The 20,913-nt window shown below is 39.2% G+C and overlaps 1 protein-coding gene and 2 non-coding genes across 3 annotated transcripts in view; all 3 read right to left on the reverse strand.

The window, feature by feature from the left end:
• Positions 1-6,634, reverse strand: part of TEX14 (testis expressed 14, intercellular bridge forming factor) — a 95,301-nt gene extending 88,667 nt beyond the window's left edge. Inside the window, exon 1 of the mRNA XM_057501283.1 lies at positions 6,327-6,634. Within this exon, the coding sequence (XP_057357266.1) occupies positions 6,327-6,379 (53 nt within the window). The 5' untranslated portion in view covers positions 6,380-6,634. The remainder of the gene's footprint in view (positions 1-6,326) is intronic.
• Positions 6,635-14,190: 7,556 nt separating this feature from the next.
• On the reverse strand, positions 14,191-14,350 carry LOC118909464 (U1 spliceosomal RNA). Its single transcript, XR_005023665.2, has one exon. It is a non-coding gene; the product is annotated as a U1 spliceosomal RNA (small nuclear RNA).
• Positions 14,351-15,931: 1,581 nt separating this feature from the next.
• LOC118909459 (U1 spliceosomal RNA) lies at positions 15,932-16,095 on the reverse strand. Its single transcript, XR_005023660.2, has one exon. It is a non-coding gene; the product is annotated as a U1 spliceosomal RNA (small nuclear RNA).
• Between the last annotated feature and the right edge of the window lie 4,818 nt (positions 16,096-20,913).

The raw sequence follows: 20,913 nt of genomic DNA on the forward strand, positions 1-20,913 counted from the left end.
TTTCACAGGAAGGCACGAACACAGTTCCCAGCAAGTTCCCCACATTTGGGGAAATTTCAGGGATCAGCACATCCGGAGTGCAATGGATGAGCCTCAACATGGTAAATCCACCTTCATGACCATGTTATCTCCCCTGCCAGGTAAGGAGAAGTTGCTGTCCTTGCCTGGCATCTCACTTTCTTCCTCAACACACTATATACTCACAGTCAATTACATTCCAAGTTCTTGGGTTCGAAATTGTAGGGTTATTCATATGACACTGACCAGAGTACCTCCTTTTGGATATTCAGTGGGAATTCTGCCTGGCAAAGAATGAACTCGAACCTGCAGTCACCGGGCCCCTCATCTCCATATCCCTGCCTCTTCTCACTTGTCATTCTTCATGTGCTCTGCTTCTTGGAGAAATGGATGAACTGGCTCTACCTGTGCCTCGAGACGATCCCAAACATGATCACCGACAGGTGTAGTTGGGAACATTTTTAAATTCCTTGCCTTCCTAGGTATGCAAAGGTTCTGGTGTGGATTTCTTCCCAAGAGCCTGAACTGTGTGCTGCAGAGCAGGGCAGGGCAGTTTGAGAGGCGGCTGCAGAGAAGGCAGCACAATGGTTTACAACCGTTCTGAATTGCTGCTCCACTCTAGGACCATGTCACACCCTCAGTCTCCATTTCCCCAAATCCTAAAGTGGGAATAATACTGCTTGACTCCCACACAATTTCTATGCGGACTGACTAGCAGACTGCATGGATGCAGTCTGGAGCCGCTCCACCACCACCCAGGCCATTCCACTCCTAGACTGGTGCCCAAGGTGATGGGGACCCAAAGCCAGCTTCACCAAGATTCAAGTCCCCACACTTCTCTGCTTAAAGGGAAGCAGCATCCGGGTCAGGATTTGGTAACACACCCAGTACTCCTCCCTTCTTTTCAGACAAGGAAAACAGATGACACAATGGTGTTTTCCTTTCTGCCCTTGCTGGCTAGGTACTCTGGTCAAAATGGTTGCATGATATAGAAGCAAAACTTAATTAACCTCCATCCTGGCTGCGCCAGAAAATTTAACTGGCACAGACAGTTTAGCAGGATAAAAGCATATGAATTTATTTAACATTAGTTTACCTGACACAGGAGCCCTCATAAGGAAATAAGGACCCAAAGAAGAGGCAAAACCTAAATGCTTTTATATGAGGGTGAAAAAAGGCAATTGTGGAAAAGAAACTAACATATATGGGAAGGCTAAAGGTAGATAAGAATTATGTTAACAAGGTCTGTTTGTACAGAATTCTCTGGGCTTTGACTCCCCTTCTTTGGGAATGTTTCCTTCCCCCTGGTATAGGGAGGACGTCCATCAGACGGGAGTGTTGCCTCCTGATTTCTGGAAGAAAAGGGGAGGCCAGGACACTCTTTTTATACCTGCTGTTTTGTAAATGCTTTTAGCTGAAAATAATCCTTATGCTGAAGTGCCGATTTTGGGGAAGTGTTTTTTTGCAATGTTTCAGTAGTATTTCAATCATAGTTCACATGATTTTTAAAAAAGCTTTGTTTTGGCTGACTCACAAACTCCAAAAAGGAACTAAAGGTTACCAAAGGGGAAGGGTGGGGGGAGAGAGAAGGGGAATGAGGGGTATTATGATTAGTACACACTGTGTGGGGAGGATCATGGGGAAGACAGTGCAGCACAGAGAAGACAAGTAGTGACTCTGTAGCATCTGACTACACTGACAGAGAGTAACTGCAATGGGGTCCAGGGGTGGACTCGATAATATGGGTGAATGTAGTAACCCCGTTGTTTTTCATGTGAAACCTTCATAACAGTGTATATCAATGATATATTAATTTTAAAAAAGAGCTTTGCTTTGTTTTAATTTTTTTGGAGGGTATTTTTAATAATTTAAATATTAAAACAATTTATAATAATAGTGATAAATGTCCCTTGTGGATAATTTGGAAAAGACAGGTATTTTGAAAAAATAAAGTCATAATTCCACTACAATATTACCACTATTAACACTTTGCTGTTAAAGATGATAATTCCAATTCTTTATGCAGAAATATTTTAGAATTAAAGTTCATGTGCTGTTTTACCTTTTCCATTCATTTTGCTCTATTTTGGGTCATAGACAATTTATATAATCAACATTCTACTGCTTTCATTTTACTGCCATTATAACTGCAAAGAACAGCCTTGTAGATACATCTTTTTGAACAATTAATGCTGACTTCTTAGAGTAATTTCTAGTAGTTTTCCCCGTTATTTTAATACTTTAGTCATTTTAAGGAGTATCTTAAATTACTTGGGGGCGTAGAGGTGACATATGATAAACATTTCTAAATTCTTTAGAAACTGTGGGGGGGAGTTGGTGAAGGGGGGAGTATAGTAAACATAATGTTCCTCATGTAATTGTACATTAAGGATACCAAAAAATCAAAAAAAAAATTAAATTCTTTAGAAACAACTTTTCCCTATTCCCTTTATCTTTCAAAGTCAAGATCAATTTCTAATTTCAGACTTCATAGTTAATTAAAAATAGAATTTATAATCCTCAAGTTTCTTGAGATTGAGAGGGAAGCCTAAACTGTATAGCACTGCATACAAAGACAGCAGCATTTAAAATTGAATATATGCTAGATTAAAACTATTTCTAAAAAGGCAAGGTTTTAGAGACTTAAGGGAAATGTAATTTGCCAAAATGCAAACTAACATAATTATGTGAGTGTCAATAGCGAACTATGGACTGACGTTTTTCTTCCTAAATATTCTGTAACATGACTATGATACCGTGGTAAAAAAAAATTTATATACATCTCATGCCTAATTATATACATCTAGTGCCAAAAAATGTTCATACCTTTTGACCTAGAAATTTCTTTTAATTTACCTAAAAGAAGTAATGCTAGAGAAAGACAATGTTCTATATACAAGGGTGTTCATACAGATTTACTTACAATGGTAAAAAACCAAAATCACCCCAAAACTCTAGATATCAAAGCACTACAGAAATGGAATATTAAGCAAACATAGTAACAAAATGATTAACAACATGAAAAAATTGTTATTATAGAAGGTTAATAGGAAAAAAGGATATGAAATGGCATGTATACTATGACTACAATTTTGTAAAAATGTATGTCCTTAAGAAAAATTACTAGGAGAAAATGCACTAAAATGATATAAATGTTACTGGTTGTGAGATACAGGTTACAGACTTTCAATAATACTATTATATTTTTTTTTGTTTTTTTAAGAAGACGACCAAATCTTGGTTGAATTACCACAGGCGTATCTTAAATACTATTTAGAGAGTTCTGAACACAGGGTTTAGCATCAGATAGATGTAGATTTAAACTCTGATTTTACCATATTTTACTTCTCAGTGTTTGACTTTACCCTCTAGGAACAATGATAATTATCAGTAATTCTACACACACAGAATAAAATCACCAACTACAATCATCAATTGACTCAAGGGCCAAGATGGAGGAACACAGCCCCTCCCTCAGTATGGTTAAGTATGTGGAGAGTCCCCACGTACCTGGGGAAGGGCACACCTGCCGAACCCTCTCAGGTCATGGCTGCTCCTGCTAACTCACATGTTCTGTTCCAACAAATATGACCCTCAGTCTGTGAGTACCACCCCATCTCTGAATTTCCACCCATTTCTTAGCCTATTGGGGGTCAGAGAAGGGTTGATGCTCAAAATGAGGGTGGCATTACACTAAATTTGTTTGTTGTTGTTAAAACACAGAATCTTTATTTTCCAGGTAGTTAACCTATAAAGTAAAGAAAAACCTTTCACGATCTTACCAAGAACAGAACAATAGTCCAATAAAACTGTGTTCTTTTACAAGTAGTGATCCTATAGCATCTTACTATGCTGATGGACAGTGACTGTAATGGGGTATGTGGTGGGACTAGATAATGGGGGGAATCTAGTAACCACAATGTTGCTCATGATTTTACATTAAGGATACCAAAATAAATAAATATATATATAAAAACAAAAATCTTTGTTCTTTTAGCAGATGAAAGAAAATTTAGTTTCAAACTGTTTTATGTAAGTGTACTATTAAAGCTGTTTTAAAACCCTGATAATAAATCGGTATTAGCCAGCTTTGACTTCACAACACAAAATTTCTTTTCCACAGTCCTCTGCAACTTTCTATATCCATTTAGGCCCAGTCCTAATCTTTCTCCTTCCTTATTCCGAGATTAACCAGTGATTTTAGTTTAGACAATGTTACTCTCTTTTTCCTTAACAAAAACACATTCTATATTCCCTGCATACTCTGCATATAAAAATAATCCCATTTTCTTCCCTTCTTTTGCATTGTTCTTAATTTTTAAAAGCTGAGTTTGTTATTTAAGTTCATAATGCAGGTCTGCCAAGAAGACCATGGTGCCAACACAATTTAATCTAAATGTCTACCACCAGGAAAGCATGAGCAACTACAGCCACTCTATATGCCCTAGGTTGCAGGGATCTGAGCCCATTCACTCCTGACACACACTGGCCCTGATTCTGCATTTCCCGTCATAGAGCTCTGCAATATAAACCAGTCATTTTCTATTTAGACATTTTCTAGATACGCTCATCCAAAAAGTATGAGCCAGCTCACCTCACTTATATAATATTATCTCATTACTGAACTACCTTCTTAATCTAATTCAATTCCAGAAGGTTTGATTTTACAGGAGGAAGGTAACACTTGGGCTGTTGCCATGGTATCCATAAATTCCAGGCTGGCCACAACCCTGAGACCTCTAGGACTATTTGTGTGCACCACAGATTAGATTTCACAGATACTCAAAGGCTCTTTTTGCTATGCTGCAAAAATTGTATTTCTGATAACCACACTGCTTACTCAGTATTTTCAGCATTCACAAAGTATTCTCTTGAATTTTTATGAGTGCTGCTAATGATAAAATAAAAATCAGTTCTCAAGTCATTACTTACATGTATATAGTGCATACTTCTCATTCACAACCACTTAAACTTTGAAGGTGCCAGCCACTAAAGTTACTAAGAGGAATAATGCAGAGATGAATAAGAAGATCACAATATGTAGGGAAAACAGACATGCCAGAACTATAGGTAAAGAGTGGCGAGCACAAATAAAATGGGTAAGAATTAAGTTCAGTCAGGACTACATTATGACTTTGAAGGGTCCTACACACCTTTGCCCTCACGGGGCCCTTTCCTCCATAAAAAATAACAACAAAATCACAACATAACAAAATCGTATGACTGCACTGATTAATAAAATGGATATAATATATATGACATTTTCTTCCTCCTAAACTTTCTCTTCTGATTTTAAAAGAAGTAAGGTGCCTTAGGCACTGTGCCTACAGTACCTAAGGTTTAAGTCCATCTTGGGCTCACTGGCAGTTGGGGTGGACCCCAGGCAGCTTCACAATAAGAGGTGAATGAATTATGCATTTTCCAGGTTGATGAGGGAAGGAAAGGCATTCTAGTTAGAGCGAGCACGTGTTACTCCAAGAGCGACTTGGAGTAACACAGCAATGCCTAGAAACTTTTCCATAAGGCAGCAAGTACTGGTATAACATAAGCAACATATGTAACTTAAAGTTTTAGTAACCACATTTAAAGTGGTAAAAAGAAGCAGTCGAAGTTAATTTTAATAACGTTTTACTTACACCAACATATCTGAAATGTTGTAACTGAAATGTTATCATACAAAACAAAACATAGACACCCTAAAGAACTAAGACAAGGTAATATCCCTTCTTCTCATACCACATCTTCAAAATTCTTTGTATACTTCGCCTTGGCCCCTTCCCAACACGGCCAACTAAGATCCCAAACATCGCGACATTTTGTTGACAGAAAAAACGATCTCACAGTAGTCTCACTACTAAAAAAAAAAAAATTTAATTTTCTTTCCACATTAGTGTGTCAATTATGGTCTACAAGGTTCCTACACAACAATATTAAGCCATAAAAACCCAAATGAGCCACAAATCGAACGACCACGACCCTCTGTGAATCTGCTTTGGTGTCATCAGTAAAAAAAAAAAAAATGACAGCAGTCACCAACTACCACAAATCACATACTAGGATCACAGAAATTAGCACAGATATTACAACAAAAGAAATTCTCTGAGAAAAAACACCTCGGAGACCACAGTACTCTCTCTGCTGTATTAATGCGACTTGAATTTGATCCCCGCACTGCCACCTGCTGTGCACACCACCCTAAGGTTCGGGTCATTCCTGAAATGCCTCTAACTGGCCTCCTTCGACATATAACGACCCGAAACACCAGATTCTCGCACTATAGCTTAGTACTGATAATAGCAATTACTCACGCATAACTTTCCAGGGAAGGCGGCTCCAAAATGCCCAGAGGCTTAACCGACATACCCCACCTCCCGGATTAGGTCACGGCGGGGCAGCTTCACGCACAGGCTGCTTCGGAAGACCGACCGGCTCGCGCCGACCGAAGTGACATCAGATGGTTCTCCTGACAGGAATCCAGCCTCCTCCCAACTTTCAGCGAAGCCGAGGTCATCGGATCTCCCCGGGTGCAGTCCCCTTGAGCAAAAGGACAAGCGACTTCAGTCCCTCTGGGGCACCTGCGCCAGCAGAGGCGGCACGGGACGTCCGCCGAGAGCGTCTGGCCACGTGCTGGCGGGGCGTACTGCGAGGACGGAGGGCCCGAGAGGCCACCATCTTGGCTGTGATTCACTGTCCACACTATGCGACTCTAGATAAACTTCCAGCCTCCGAATCTGTTCCCCAGTTTCTACAGAATGCGGAGGAACCCCATCCAGCTCAGGCCCCTGCCCCTGGCGGCTAATACCCAGCCCCCGAGCACCTGAGGATGGACAGATGTCCTCGGGCACACACCCTGGCTGTCCCTACCTCTCCCCTCTGGATTTTTTTCTTTCTCCTAATCTGTTTCTCTTTTTTTGCTAGATAAATAATATATTTGAAAAACCTGTTCTGTTGCTGTTCCATCTTGCGGGTATTTTATGTGTTTCAAACCAGGGCAAATTTCTTTTGGCTTTAAGTCTATTTACTCCCAGAAAGGGGAATCGAACTTTTCAGTTCATTTGCTTTTTCAGACCCCAGAAACCACGTGACTCACTAGCCCCATTCCCCCCGCTGCCCCCAACCCTCTCATCTTGCTGCCTTTACACTGCAGCACAGCACACTTCCTCTATCTTGTCCTTGATCCAGCAACACTCACCTCAACTCCCATTTCCCCCAGCACTGCTGGAGAACTTGGGACCCTCCAAATTCTTGTAAATCACAACCACGTCCTCACCACTACCTACCTGGCTTTCCTTTTACACATACCAGTTAAGTTCCCTCTACCCTGCTGTTGAAACCTCTCCACCTAAATCACTGGTTCTCAGTGACTGTGTCACCACTACCAAGGGACAGCTTTCAAAAATCTGTGGGGACATTTGTTTCCTTGTGTAGCCATGCCAAGCATTTATATATTAAAATATTGTATTACAACATTTTATTTCTCCTTTATATTATAGTTAGGACTTTATACTATTTGTAGGGGAGGTAAAGGTAGCTTATATTTTCTATTAACATCTTCAGGATAGTAAAGGGAACATTACCATTTGTTATAAAAGGGAACTCTGGGTTTCACAGAATTGAGAGCCACAACCCTAATCCAATCACACCTGTTAAAAACAAAGATGTGGGCCCAACATGGTGTCACTTCTGTTAGGCCAAGTCACCAAACGAGGGCCTAATACTTAAACCTAATTACAGTTCCAACCTCCCCCTGAAATGTAGTCAGGAACTTTCTGGCCACCATCATCAACAAAATAATCTCTCATGAATAAAATAAGCCCTCTCCAGCTTCCCTAAAAGAAAATGGGGATTGTATGCATTTTAAGACCCCCGGCTCTTCCCCCTATAAGAAAGTGACCTGACCTTGCCTGAAACAACCCCTTCCTTTCCCTTGCTAGTAACTCCCCCACCCACTCTTGTCTATGAAAACCTTGCACTTTGTACAATTCACCAGAGCACCTCTCTGCTCCCTAGAGGGGGATTCTGCCGGATTCATGAATCACTTAATAAAGCCAATTAGATCTTCAAATCTACTTGGATGAATTTAGTTTAACACACGCATATATTCTTTTTACAGGAATGAGAATAATTTAGCTGCTTTTTTATTTCAAAGGTACAATGAACGCTATTTCCCACCAGTGTTCCTCAAAGTGCAAGCCATAACCAACTACCGAATTAGGTCTGCAGATGAGACCAGGGTGTGTGAACTTTTAGCATGCTTTCCAGGTAATTCTTACACTCTGAAGCTTGAGAACCACTGGCCCTGGCTTTTCTGTTGTGTCAGAGGAAGAAAGATCACCTTTCTCATTCAACCTCTCATTCTGCATGCTCCCAATTTCATCTTCTCTGACTTCCCTCACTCCTCTGCCCTGGATGTATCTCCTCTTCGTTCAAACACACACAGGATTCCTTTATCCAGACAAGAAATCTTTATCAATTCCACAGACCCCTATTTTACTAGTCTATTGCTTTCTTTTAATTTATTTGGATCTTAGGGGTTAATTCATTGGTTTAACATCATATTTACAGAATAGCTCCTACTTGTCAGACACCGTTCTATGGTTTTACAGATATTATCTCATTTAATTCTCACAGTGCTTTTCTTCACTTGGTAAAAAACAGGTGAGCATGAGTGTGGAGGTCACTGAAAATCCTCAGAATAGCTACTTCTGGGAGCTAGGAAGGACCGGAATAAACCATACCCTGAAACTGAAACACCATCAGCAGCACAATAAGCCGCCTAAACACATACTCCAGCTGTCAGCAAGAGATTCTCAGAAACATTGCTAGGGAGACTTTAGGGACACCCGGGTCCAATCCCAGTGTAGCATCCTACAATAAAGGAGAGTTCTACAATAAAGAAAGAAGAGTCGAATGTGTTCAACTTAACTGATAACTGTCTGTAGAAAGGCTTCACACAAGATGGTGGTCTCCTGAAACAAATGGCTGCACTGTAGAGAAAAATAGCTGTTTCAAAGGATAATATACCCTAGTTATTTCAACACACTCAAAAGTCCAGATCTCAAACTTATCCTAGAGAACAACAAACAAGCCAGATATGCCTTAATTCTCCTTTCTTACCAGTATAAAATCAGGAGAAAAAGCAAATAAAGTTAGCATTCCTTTGCCATAAATTAGTCAGTCCAGGTTTCCATGCTCGAGTAAAACACTGAATAACAGGAAAGTGAAGAATGACAGAATAATATTTTAGCAAAAAAAGGAACAAAATAGTGATAAATGTAATAAGGTGGATGAATCTCAAAAACATGCTACGTGAAAGCAGTCACAAAATACTGTATGATTCCATGTTATATAATATTTCTAAACAAGGCAAATCTAGAGAGTCAGAAAGGAGTTCAGCTGTTGCCTATGGGTAGTGTTGGGGCAACTGCCAGTGGGCACAGGGAAATTTTAGAGGCGGTTATAAAAATGTTCTAATATTGGGTTATGGTTGGGCAATTGTATAAAAATCATTAAACTACGTAGTGGGTGAATGTTATGTGTATATTATACCTCAATAAACACTGCGAAAAAGCATGTCAAAGAGAAAACAGAGCAATTATCTTTAGAGATACTTGTTTAGAGGCACAAATGCTTAGAATTACTTGCCTTTAGAGGCACAAGTGCAAACAGCTTCTAGGGCTTTGGAGGAGAGCTGCTTACACTCGTCTGCCACCATGTGGCCACAGAGTGGGAACTCATCCACTTTTGCCTTTTTCCGATACAGGTCAAAGATGTGTATCTTGGCATCAGGGACACCTTGGCAGAAGGGAGACTTTGAGTATGGCTTGTTCTTAGAATACCTGTGACACCTGGTGGGGAGGTGGCCCATGGTGATACCATGATCTTCAGTGGCGCACCGAAGGGAAAGAATCTATTTTATGAACCAGCACTACTCTGATACCTAAACCAGATAAAACCTATATAAGAAGACTACAGACTATGATTCCTCATGGACACACACACAAAATTCCTTTAATTCTTTTAAAGTTGCAAACCAAATTCAGCAATATACAAAAAGGAGCAATACATCACAATCAAGTGGGGTTTATCCCAGGAATGCAAAGCTGTTTCACATTAGAAAATTATTCAGGCAGACATGACATTATACATAGAAAACCATAAGGAATCCACCAAAAAACTACTAGAACTAAAAACTGAATTCAGCAAAGTTGCAGGATACAAAATTAATACACAGAAATCTGTTGCATTCCTATTTACTAACAACAAACTAACAGAAAGAAAATTAGGAAAACAACTCCATTTATAATTACATCAAAAAGAATAAAATACCTAGGAATAAACCTACCAAAGGAGGGGAAAGACCTATATTCTGAAAACTAAGACACTCATGAGAGAAATTAAAGGAGACTCCAATAAATGGAAATCTATCCCATGCTCATGGAAAGGAAGAATTAATATTGTCAAAATGGCCACCCTGCCCAAAGCAATGTACAGATTCAATGCAAACCCTATCAGAATGCCAACAGCTCTCCTCAGTGAACTGGAACAAATGGTTCTAAAATTCATATGGAACCACAATAGGCCCCAAAAGCCAAAACAATTCTGAGGAAAAAGTACAAAGCTGAAGGGGTTACACTCCCTGACTTCAAGCTTTATTACAAAGCTACAGTAATCAAAACAATTTGGTACTGGCAGAAGACCAGACCCATAGATCAATGGAACAGAACAGCCCAGATATAACCCATCCATATTTGGTCAGTTAATACATGATCAAGGAGCCATAGATATACAACAGAGAAAAGTCAGCCCCTTAACAAATGGTGTTGGCAAAACTGGACAGCTACATATGAGAATGAACTGGATTGTCTAACTCATATACAAAAGTAAACTCTAAATGGATCAATGAACTGAATGTAAGTCATGAAACCATAAAAGTCTTAGAACAGAACATAGGCAAAAATCTCTTTAATATAAGCATGAGCACTTTTTTTCCTGGACACGTCTCCTCAGTCTAGGGAAACAAAATAAAAAAAGAACAAGTGGGACTATATCAAAGTAAAACGCTTCTGTACAGCAAAGGACACCATCAGCAGAACAAAAAGGCATCCTACATATGGGAGAATATCTGTAAGAGGTTAACATCCAAAATACATAAACAGCTCATATGCCTCAACACCCAAAAAACAAATAACCCAATTAAAGAATGGGTGGAGGACCTGAACAGACACTTCTCCAAAGAAGCAATACAAATGGCCAACAGGCACATGAAGAGATGCTCCACATCGCTAAATCATCAGGAAAATGCAAATTAAAGCCACAATGAAATATCACCACACACCAGGTAGAAGGGTCCTATCTGAAACACAAGAAATACCAACTGTTGGCAAGGATGCAGGGAAATAGAAACCCTCCTACACTGTTGGTGGGAATTGAAATTGGTGCAACTGCTGTGAAAAGCAGTACAGAGGTTCCTCAAAAAATTAAAAATAGAAATATCACATTACACAGTTACTCAACTTCAAGAGATTTATCTGAAGAAAACAAAGTCCCTGATTCGAAAAGTTATATGCACCCCTATGTTAATTGCAGCACTATTTGCAATAGCCAAGATATGGAAGCAACCTAAGTGTCCATCAATTGATGAATGGAGAAAGAAGAAGTGGTACATATACACAATGGAATGGTATACAGCCATAAAAAGAAAAAAAATCCTGTCATTTGCAACAATGTAGATGTACCTCATGGGTATCATGCTCGGTGAAATAAGCCATGCATAGAAACACAAATACAATGTGATTACAGTTATTTTTGGAGTATAAAAACAAAGCAAAACAGAAGGAACAAAACAGCAGTAGACTATCATAGACACTGAGAAGTGATTAGTGGTTACCAATGGGGAAGAGTTGGGGTAGACTGGCAAGGATGATGAGGGGGATAAAGGAGCACAATAATTGGCAATCACAATATAAATCTGTCACGTGGATGGTAGAACAGCATGGAGAACACAGTCAACGATTCTGTAACATCTTTATATGTGGACAGTTAGTAACCGCCCTAGAGGGGGGTGAGGACTTAGTAGTATGGGTAACTGTTGAACGACTGTGTTGTACATGTGAAGCAAACATAAAATTGTACATGAATGATACTTCAACAAAAAAAAATTTTTTAATTAAAATAAAAGAACATCAGTCTCTATAATTCATCATATGAACTGATTAAGAAGTAGGTGCAGAAAAATTCATTAATAAAGTTCCACAGCCATTTATGACTAAAAGAAAAAACTTAGCAAAATACGATGGCTTCAGAAATGTTACCTATAAAAATCCATACACTAATACACTTCATGGTGCAGACTGAATGCTTTTCCCTCAGATTAGGAACAAGAAAAAAACATGACTACTTTAGGCATCTTTATTCAAAATTGTACTGGAAGTCCTAGCTAGAGCATAAGGCAAAGACATAAGTAAAAGCTGTAGTTTGGAAGTGAAAATATCTTTATTCACATATGACATGACTGCATAGAAAATGGCAAAGCATTTACCTAAAACATCCTATAAAACTCATAACTAAATTTAGCAAAGTCAAAGGATACAATATAAATACATGAATATCAACTGTATCTAGATACTAGCAATGAACACTTACAAAATGAAAAATTTAAGTGGGAGAAAGACAATTACTTCATGATGTTGCTTATATGTGGAATCTAAAAAACAAAACAAAACAAAACCCAGAGTCAATAGATACAGAGAACAGCTTGGTGGTTGCCAGAGGGAAGGAGTTAGGGGATGAGTGGATGTAGGGGATTAGGTGAGAAGTACAATTTCCACCTATAAAATAAGTCATGGGCATGTAATGTAATGCATGGGTAACACAGTCAGCAATATTGTATTAGCTTTGTAAGATAATGATGATAACTAGACTTACTGGTGACCATTATGCAATGAATACAAAAGTCAAATCCCTATGTTGTACATCTGAAACAATATACTGTTGTAATTAATTATATATATATCAATAAACAGCAAAACAAGAAAATGAAATTTACAAATCAATACTATTTACAAGTGGTAAATACTGTACACTTTCTTACCAGTAACATTTCTCCCTGCCCTTTCTTCTATCACCCCACAATATTATATAAATTATGTGTCAAGCAATACAGTCTACAACATTAATAAATTATTTTTATGGGTGGACAGGGCAAAATCATAACATTTTCTTTTAAAATCCCAAAGCCTTGTTAATATATTCATCTTTTCAAGTGAGGAGTCAACAAATAATAAAAGGATATGACTTAAAGTTATTAAGGGACCTGATGGAAGAACTAGAAATTGTTCCATAAATATAATGAAAGGACAGAGGAGGGACAGTACTGAGATGGGAAATATCAGCTAAACCTTTAGTATAAATACAGCACACACAAATTATTTATTGATGTAACTGAAGAAGCAGATGAAAGAATTTTAAAAGTAGTGCTCTGAGGAGAGTGGATGGGGCAGGATGAGAAAGGGTGGGTTAGCTGTTGTTTTTCAGGTTGAGCCCTTCTATATGATGTTTTTAAAATCACGAGCACACTACTACTTCAATAGAAAAGTTATTTTGGGAAAACAAAAACAATACACAAGTCTACGAGAAAACACAAAACACTGTTATCAGCAGAGATTGTATTGTAGCCCAGTTTCTCATTTTGGGGGAAATTTAAGGCAACAGCTCATAGGGGACATTCTTGAAAAGGAGTGAAAAGCCCCTCTGAACTCAGAACCGCTCAGCTCCGGAAAGTGTAAGTGGTACATTATAAACTCCCAGACTTTTGGTAAGTAGGCCGACGTTTCACGGTGCTACTCAACAAACTGAAGACAGCCCCTTAAGGTTTTCACCACCTTCTGTCCTATGTGCATTCCTTTGCTCAGTCTTCCCCAGAAGCCTCTTCTTTTCCCTACACATCCTGGTAACTACAGCAACAAATGCAGAGCTTAAGGTTATGCAGTCAGCCCTCTAGCCTTCAGGAGAAAAAGGCAATTCCCAATTCCGCCCACAAAGCAAGCAAGCAGGAAGGATCACCCACACTAAATTATACAACGGCTAAATATAGAGTGAAGTGCAGACGCTGCATTAACAACAAATCAACAACTAGTTTACTCATGACTGTCTTTTAAAATGCAAGTTTGATAAGGAAAAGCAGAAACACAGTTCCCCACTGACACAAAGTATGCAGCCAAGCCTCCCACTTTGGGGAAATTTGCAGGAGTCAGCACATCTTGAATGGATGAACCCCACTCAGGGAAAACCACCTTCATGATCATAGCATCTTCCCCTGCCAGGTAAGTACAAAAAAACCCTGCTTCCTGGCACCTCCCCATCAGATTCCAAACACTGGACACAAAGGGTCACTCTCATCAGGTAAGCTCTATACTGTCATGAAACAGTTCTCCGAACTGTAGAAGCTACCCAGTAACAGTTGGATACTGGGAAATTTGCAAAAACCGTAAACACATAAATACAATCCTTAAGACGACCAGCAGACACTGTGCTCATTTACCTACTCTGAGCAACTTCTGGTGACCTCACTACAGCTCCTGAAATCTGCAGGTTTGGTTGATGTGGTGGGCTAAATAATGAACGGCCCACTGCCAAAAACGATCCACGTCCTAATTTCTGGAGCCTGTGAATATATCTCTGGGGCAAAAAGAATTTTGCTGGTGTGACCAAGGATTTTAGATGGGAGTATCTCAAATTATCCAGGTAGGCCTAATGTAATTACAGGACTCTCAGGAAGGAAGCAGGAAGGCCAAAGAAACAGATGCCAGAAGCGAGGTTTTAAATGGCGGAAGGAGAGGACTATGAATAAGGGAGTAAGAGAGAGCGCTGCTTGAAAATTGGGAAAAGTAAGGAAGCTCTCCACTAGAAAAAAGGTAGCCCCCCCATTTACTTTTGACCTCAAAAGCCAGAAGATGAATTTACTGGAAACTGGGACAAATATACTAGAACACCAATAAACATATAAGACCTTGAAACAAAAACAACAAGCTCTCCACAAGAAAGGTAGCCCCCACCCTTTACTTTTTCTTTTTTTATCATTAATGTACAATTACATGAACATTATGGTTACTAGAATCCCACTTATTATCAAGTCCCCAGCACATATCCCATTACAGTCACTATCCATCAGCGTAGTAAGATGCTATGGAATCACTACTTTTCTTCTCTGTTATACTGCCTTCCCCGTGTCCTCATCCCCTATATTATATGTGCTAATCGTATTGCCCCTTTTTCTCCCTTATCCCTCCCTTCCCACCCATCCTCCCCAGTCCCTTTCCCTTTGGTAACATTCTTAGGTTCTAAGAGACTGCTGCCGTTTTGTTCCTTCAGTTTTTTTCTTTGTTCTTATACTCCACAGATGAGTGAAATCATTTGGTACTTGTCTTTCTCTGCCTGGCTTATTTCACTGAGCATAATATCCTCAAGCTCCATCCACGTTGTTGCAAATGGTAGGATTTGTTTTCTCCTTATGGCTGAATAATATTCCATTGTGTATATGTAACACATCTTTATCCATTCATCTACTGATGGACACTTAGGTTACTTCCATTTCTTGGCTATTGTAAATAGTGCTGCAATAAACATAGACCCCACCTCTTACTTTGGGCCTCCAGAACCAGAAGCTGGATTAATTTACTGGAACCTGGGGGAAATATACTAGAACATCGCCAATATTACCGGACCTTGAAAAGATAAAAACAAAAATAGGTCTGAATACATTGTAGAATACATAAGCAGTTTCTTTATACCCAAAGAATTTAACAAGTTTAAAAGCACCGCTTCAGCTTCTGCAAACACCTATTTACTGTATTATCTCATGAACAACTATAAAACAATCTGAACACATACCTATTTTTCATACAGACAGAATCAGGGGAAAGCACAAACGCAGTCCCCCACTACCACAAATTATGCAGTCGAGTTTCTCACGTTTGAGAAAATCGCAGGGATCAGCACATCCAGAGTGCAATGGATAAGCCTCGCCCTGGGAAAACCACCTTCGTGATCATAGTATCCCCTCTGCCAGGTAAGTATGAGTTGCTCAGCGGGCCCGGCACCTCACCCTCAGATTCAAATCACTATGAACAGAGGGGCGCTTTTCTCATGCAGCCTACCGTTCCCCTTCTTTCTGGAATAAAGAGAATCCAGACTATTCCTAACAGGAGGCACTAGTTTGCATACCGGCATATTGCCAAAATCTTGGGAAATATATGCCTAGTGTAAGCATGACCAGCAGTCACTGCGCCAATCTACATATTCCACACCCCTTTTGCTGATCTCATTTAGCGCGTCTTTGCTCAGTAAGTGGTGTTCCCATAAAACTGGAAAGACGCTCTACGGATTTAAAGGGAAACAAATTAGTTCCTTCAAGTGCTCGGCGCTAAAGACGCCACTGATGTTTGGCGCACTTCAAAAGCAGCTATCACGTAGCTGAAAGAGCAACTCTAAAAAGGTGAAATTTGGCAAAACTACAATCTGTAAAATCCAGTCCACGTATTACCAAAAATAAGTTGTTCGTTCAAAGCTTCACCGACAAGTATAAAACATGCTCTTTCAAATCTGCAGCAAATAATCACCTTTAAGTGAAAGATCAGTTGCACAAACACTGATTCTAATTTTGATCGGAGCAAACTAGCGAAAAGCTCCCACAGCGCCCCCACCTACACACGTGTTTGGAGAATTCACAGGGACCCGCGCAGCCCGCGATGCGATGATGGCCCTCACCGTTGGAAACCACCTTCCTCATCAGAGTGTCTCCTCTCCAAAGCAAAAATAAATTGTATTTTGACGGGTCTTTAGAGCCTCCCAAGCTCATAACTAAAAATACACAAGATGAGCAGAATACCTGGCCCACAGTAAGCACAAAAATTATTACTTATTGTTTCTCATAATAATAAAAGTAGACCTATTACAAATATGTATTTTAAAGTAAAAGTAGCCCAGTTAAAAAGTGGGAAAGGATGTACACAGCAGCATTATTCATAACAGCCAAGAGGTAGAAGAAACCCAAGGGTCCACCCATAGATGGATAAGCAAACAATCTGGTATAGACATACAATGGAATATTACTGAGCCTCAAAAGAGAAAATTCTGACACATGCTACAATATGGAGGAATTTTCAGGAAGTGGTGGTTGCCACTGGCTAGGGGAAGGGGAAGGGGAACTGGGAGTTGTTTAATGGGTAGAGTTTCAGGTTTGTGAGACACATTTCTGGAAAGCAGTTGCACAACACTGAATACAATTAATGCTACTGAATTGTACAGTTAAAAATAGTTAAGATCGTAAATTTTATGTTATGTGCATTTTACCACTATTAAAAATTACATTACAGTAGCCAAGAAATGGAAGCAACTTAAATGTTCATCAATAGATGAATGGATAAAGAAGAGGTGGTACATATACACAATGGAATACTATTCAGCCATAAAAAGAAAACAAATCCTACCATTTGCAACAACATGGATAGAGCTAGAGGGTATTATGCTCAGTGTAATTAGCCAGGCAGAGAAAGACAAGTATCAAATGATTTCACTCATCTGTGGAGTATGAGAACAAAGAAAAAACAGAAAGAACAAAACAGCAGCAGACTCACAGAACCCAAGAATGGACTAACAGTTACCAAAGGGAAAGGGACTGGGGAGGATGGGTGGGGAGGGATAAGGGGGAAAAGGGGGCATTTCATTTCAATTAGCACACATAATGTAGGGGGATGGGGGACGAGGAAGGCTATACAACACAGAGAAGACAAGTAGTGATTCTACAGCATCTTACTATGCTGATGGACAGTGACTGCAATGGGGTATGTGAGGGGGACTTGATAATGGGGGGAATCTAGTAAACATAATGTCGCTTATGTAATTGTACATTAATGATACCAAAATATAAAAATTAAAAAAAAGTAAATGTACAAAAGCACTAAAAGAAAAAATTACAAGTTGGCAAAGGATATAGATAGTTGCAGTGATAAAATTTATTTGGCCAATTAAATTATATGAAAAGATTTTTAACCTCCCTTAGTAATAAGAGATAATCATGATTTAAAGTCAATTGTACCTCAATTAAAAAGAAAAAAAAAGGACTGTTAAGGGCCAATGCTGGGTTGAAGGTGGGAAAAGAAGCCCTCATACTTTATTAGTAGAAGTGTAAGTGATACAAACATTTGGCAGTATGATTCAAAATGAAAATATGCACACTCTTTGACCCGGCAATTCTACTTCAAAGAATGTTTCCAAAGAGAGAGAAAGGAAAGGGTGGAGAGGTAGAAGGAGAAGGAGAGAGAAAGAACGCCCACATCATTATAACAAAAAAATGGAAATAATTCAACTGTCCAATTATAGGGCACTCATCACAAAGACAGGCCTCCGGACAGAATAGTACACATGCATTGGATCAACTTTCAAATAATTTTAAATTACATGGGAGAAAACTTTTCAGAAAATAGTAAGTGAAAAACAAGATACACATTTCTTCTCCATTTGACCACAACTATGTAAAATGAATACATTAGAGGAATTTGTAGAAAGATTAAAATAAACTGAAATGTTAATATTATCTCGAGATTTTTTTCCTTGTTAATATTTTCTGTATTTTCTTTGTTTTCTACCCATTAGCTACTTCCTACAAGTACATATTTTCCACCATATTTAAGGGGACAAAACATAAAAATAGAGGGAGTGAGCAGCAAGTCAATTATCTAAGAACCAACTCCTTTGACACATTTTTACTGAGGCATACACTGGTCCACAGGCTTTAGGAAAACAGCACTGATGGTCCCCACTCTGAGGAATTTTTCAGTCTACTTCCAGAGACATGTTAAATAAATGATCATATAGACACATTTGCTGCTATGAGAGCCTTAAAGGGGAGATTTGAACTAGGTTTGAGGGGATTTGTTGGAGGTAGAGGTTCAAGGTCAGAGAAAGGGTCAATGAATGCTGAGATTTGAAGGATAAATAGTACTTAATTGAGTTTAGCAGAGAGGTAATAGTACAGGCATGTGCAAAGCCTGTGTTGTGGGATAAATTCTGGCACACAAAAGGAATTAAGGCCAGAGTGGCTGGAATATAGAGAATAAAGGGTCAGAAGGAAAGGATTTAGCTAGAGGTAAACAGAAGGCAGAAGACACAAGGCTTTTTGTAAATCTAAGAAATTTGGTCTTAAGATCCTAAAAGCAAAAGAGGGACTGACATGAACTGAAATGTACTGTAGAAAGAATATTCTAGCTGCAGCATCGGGGAACAGACTAGAGGGGAGAGGAAGACAAGATGCAGAGGAACCAGCTAAAAGGCTCTCGTGATAACAGAAGAGAAATGGTGGGAGCTTGGTCTACAGAAGGAGACATGAACATAACCAGTATTTTAGAGAGAAAATTGATAGGATTTGTGCCGACATTGAACATGGAGAGTGAAAGGGAAGAAAGTGCTAAGGGTGATTCCTAGGTTTCTGGTTTGTGCAAATGGAAGGACAGATAATCAGTTCAGGTAGGTTGGAATGTAGGAAGAAGACAAAGTTTGGTGATTGGGCTGAAGATAATGACTTAGGTTTAAGACAGGCTGAGTTAGAGACTTTGCATTGTCCAGTAGCCAATGGGATATTTGCATCTGGAGGTCAGAGAACAACAGGTCAGGGACAGAAATATAAATTCTAAGAATTATTGGCATATACATGGTTACTGAACAGTAAATGTGAGGAAGATAACAGAGGAAGGTTTGGGGAAAAGAGAGAGGGAGAAAGAGAGAAGAGGGGAGAAAAGAAGACAGAGCTGTCAGCAAAATGTCCACTATGGGGCATTTCCTGCCCAGGTTATGGAGGATGAGCTTGCAAGGGAGACAAAAAAGCCAGATGGATAGGAAGGAAATCAGAAGTCTGGCATCACAGAAGTGAGAGGAGTGTTTCAAGAGTTTATGATAACAAATATATATTGAGCTTCTACTGTGTATAAGGCCTTGTGCAATTGATATTGCTACTCCAAATATATATGTCTGACACCTGAAGCTTTATCATTAACCACCTCTAAAGCTAAGCCTTGTCTCAGAGTTCTTTCCAGTGCAAACAGAACTCATTTCTCTCTCCTATTCCCAAAGAACTTAAACATGCAAGGTCGCCATTTTTAAAAGTTGTATGTTCTTAAGTGTGGGATTCATATATAAATCAAGTACAGAAATCAAATGTATAATCATATATGACTTGATTATTTTTCCTGTAAATTCCTGATAAGTGATAACAAGACCAAAACAGTTTCTGTGACCTAATTGCCCTTGCTATGGTTTCAATACCATGTAAGACTTAGCGCCCCAGGAGACTGGAGACTGCCGAGGATTAAGTTTAGAGTTAGTTAATGGTTGTCTATTAAGTCCCCCACACAGAATTCTATTGTTGTTAACATGTATTTGCTCAATGAATAGGAAGGGTGCCCTCTCAGCACCACTCTTGTGCTGTTACGCCTTGAGTCCCCTGGCTGGCCCTTTCAGATCTTTGATATCTCATTACATCTCCTCTCTTGTCTGCGGGTCAGAAGCAGGGAGGGGACCGACATTAGGCTGAAAGAAAATAAATTCCTCAACTCTAACAGAAATACTCATATTATTCCTCTCCCACATGTCTAGAGAACAGCCCAACCAGCATGAAAATGTCTGCTTATTTGAATAGGCAGGTTAACTACAGATACTGACAGCAATAGTTCATTCCTACCCTTAGCATTATTATACCTAGATAGCAATGCAAGTTGGAAATGCAACACAAATCAGACATACTCAAAAATAATTCTGATTGATTATGGGCTACATGAAGGAAGAGACTCTGTCTTGGCTGCCTTGTTATCCTGCACATAAACAGCACTTTTATTTATTCTT

This window comes from Manis pentadactyla, chromosome 4 (assembly GCF_030020395.1).
Source record: "Manis pentadactyla isolate mManPen7 chromosome 4, mManPen7.hap1, whole genome shotgun sequence".
Lineage (NCBI taxonomy): Eukaryota > Metazoa > Chordata > Mammalia > Pholidota > Manidae > Manis > Manis pentadactyla.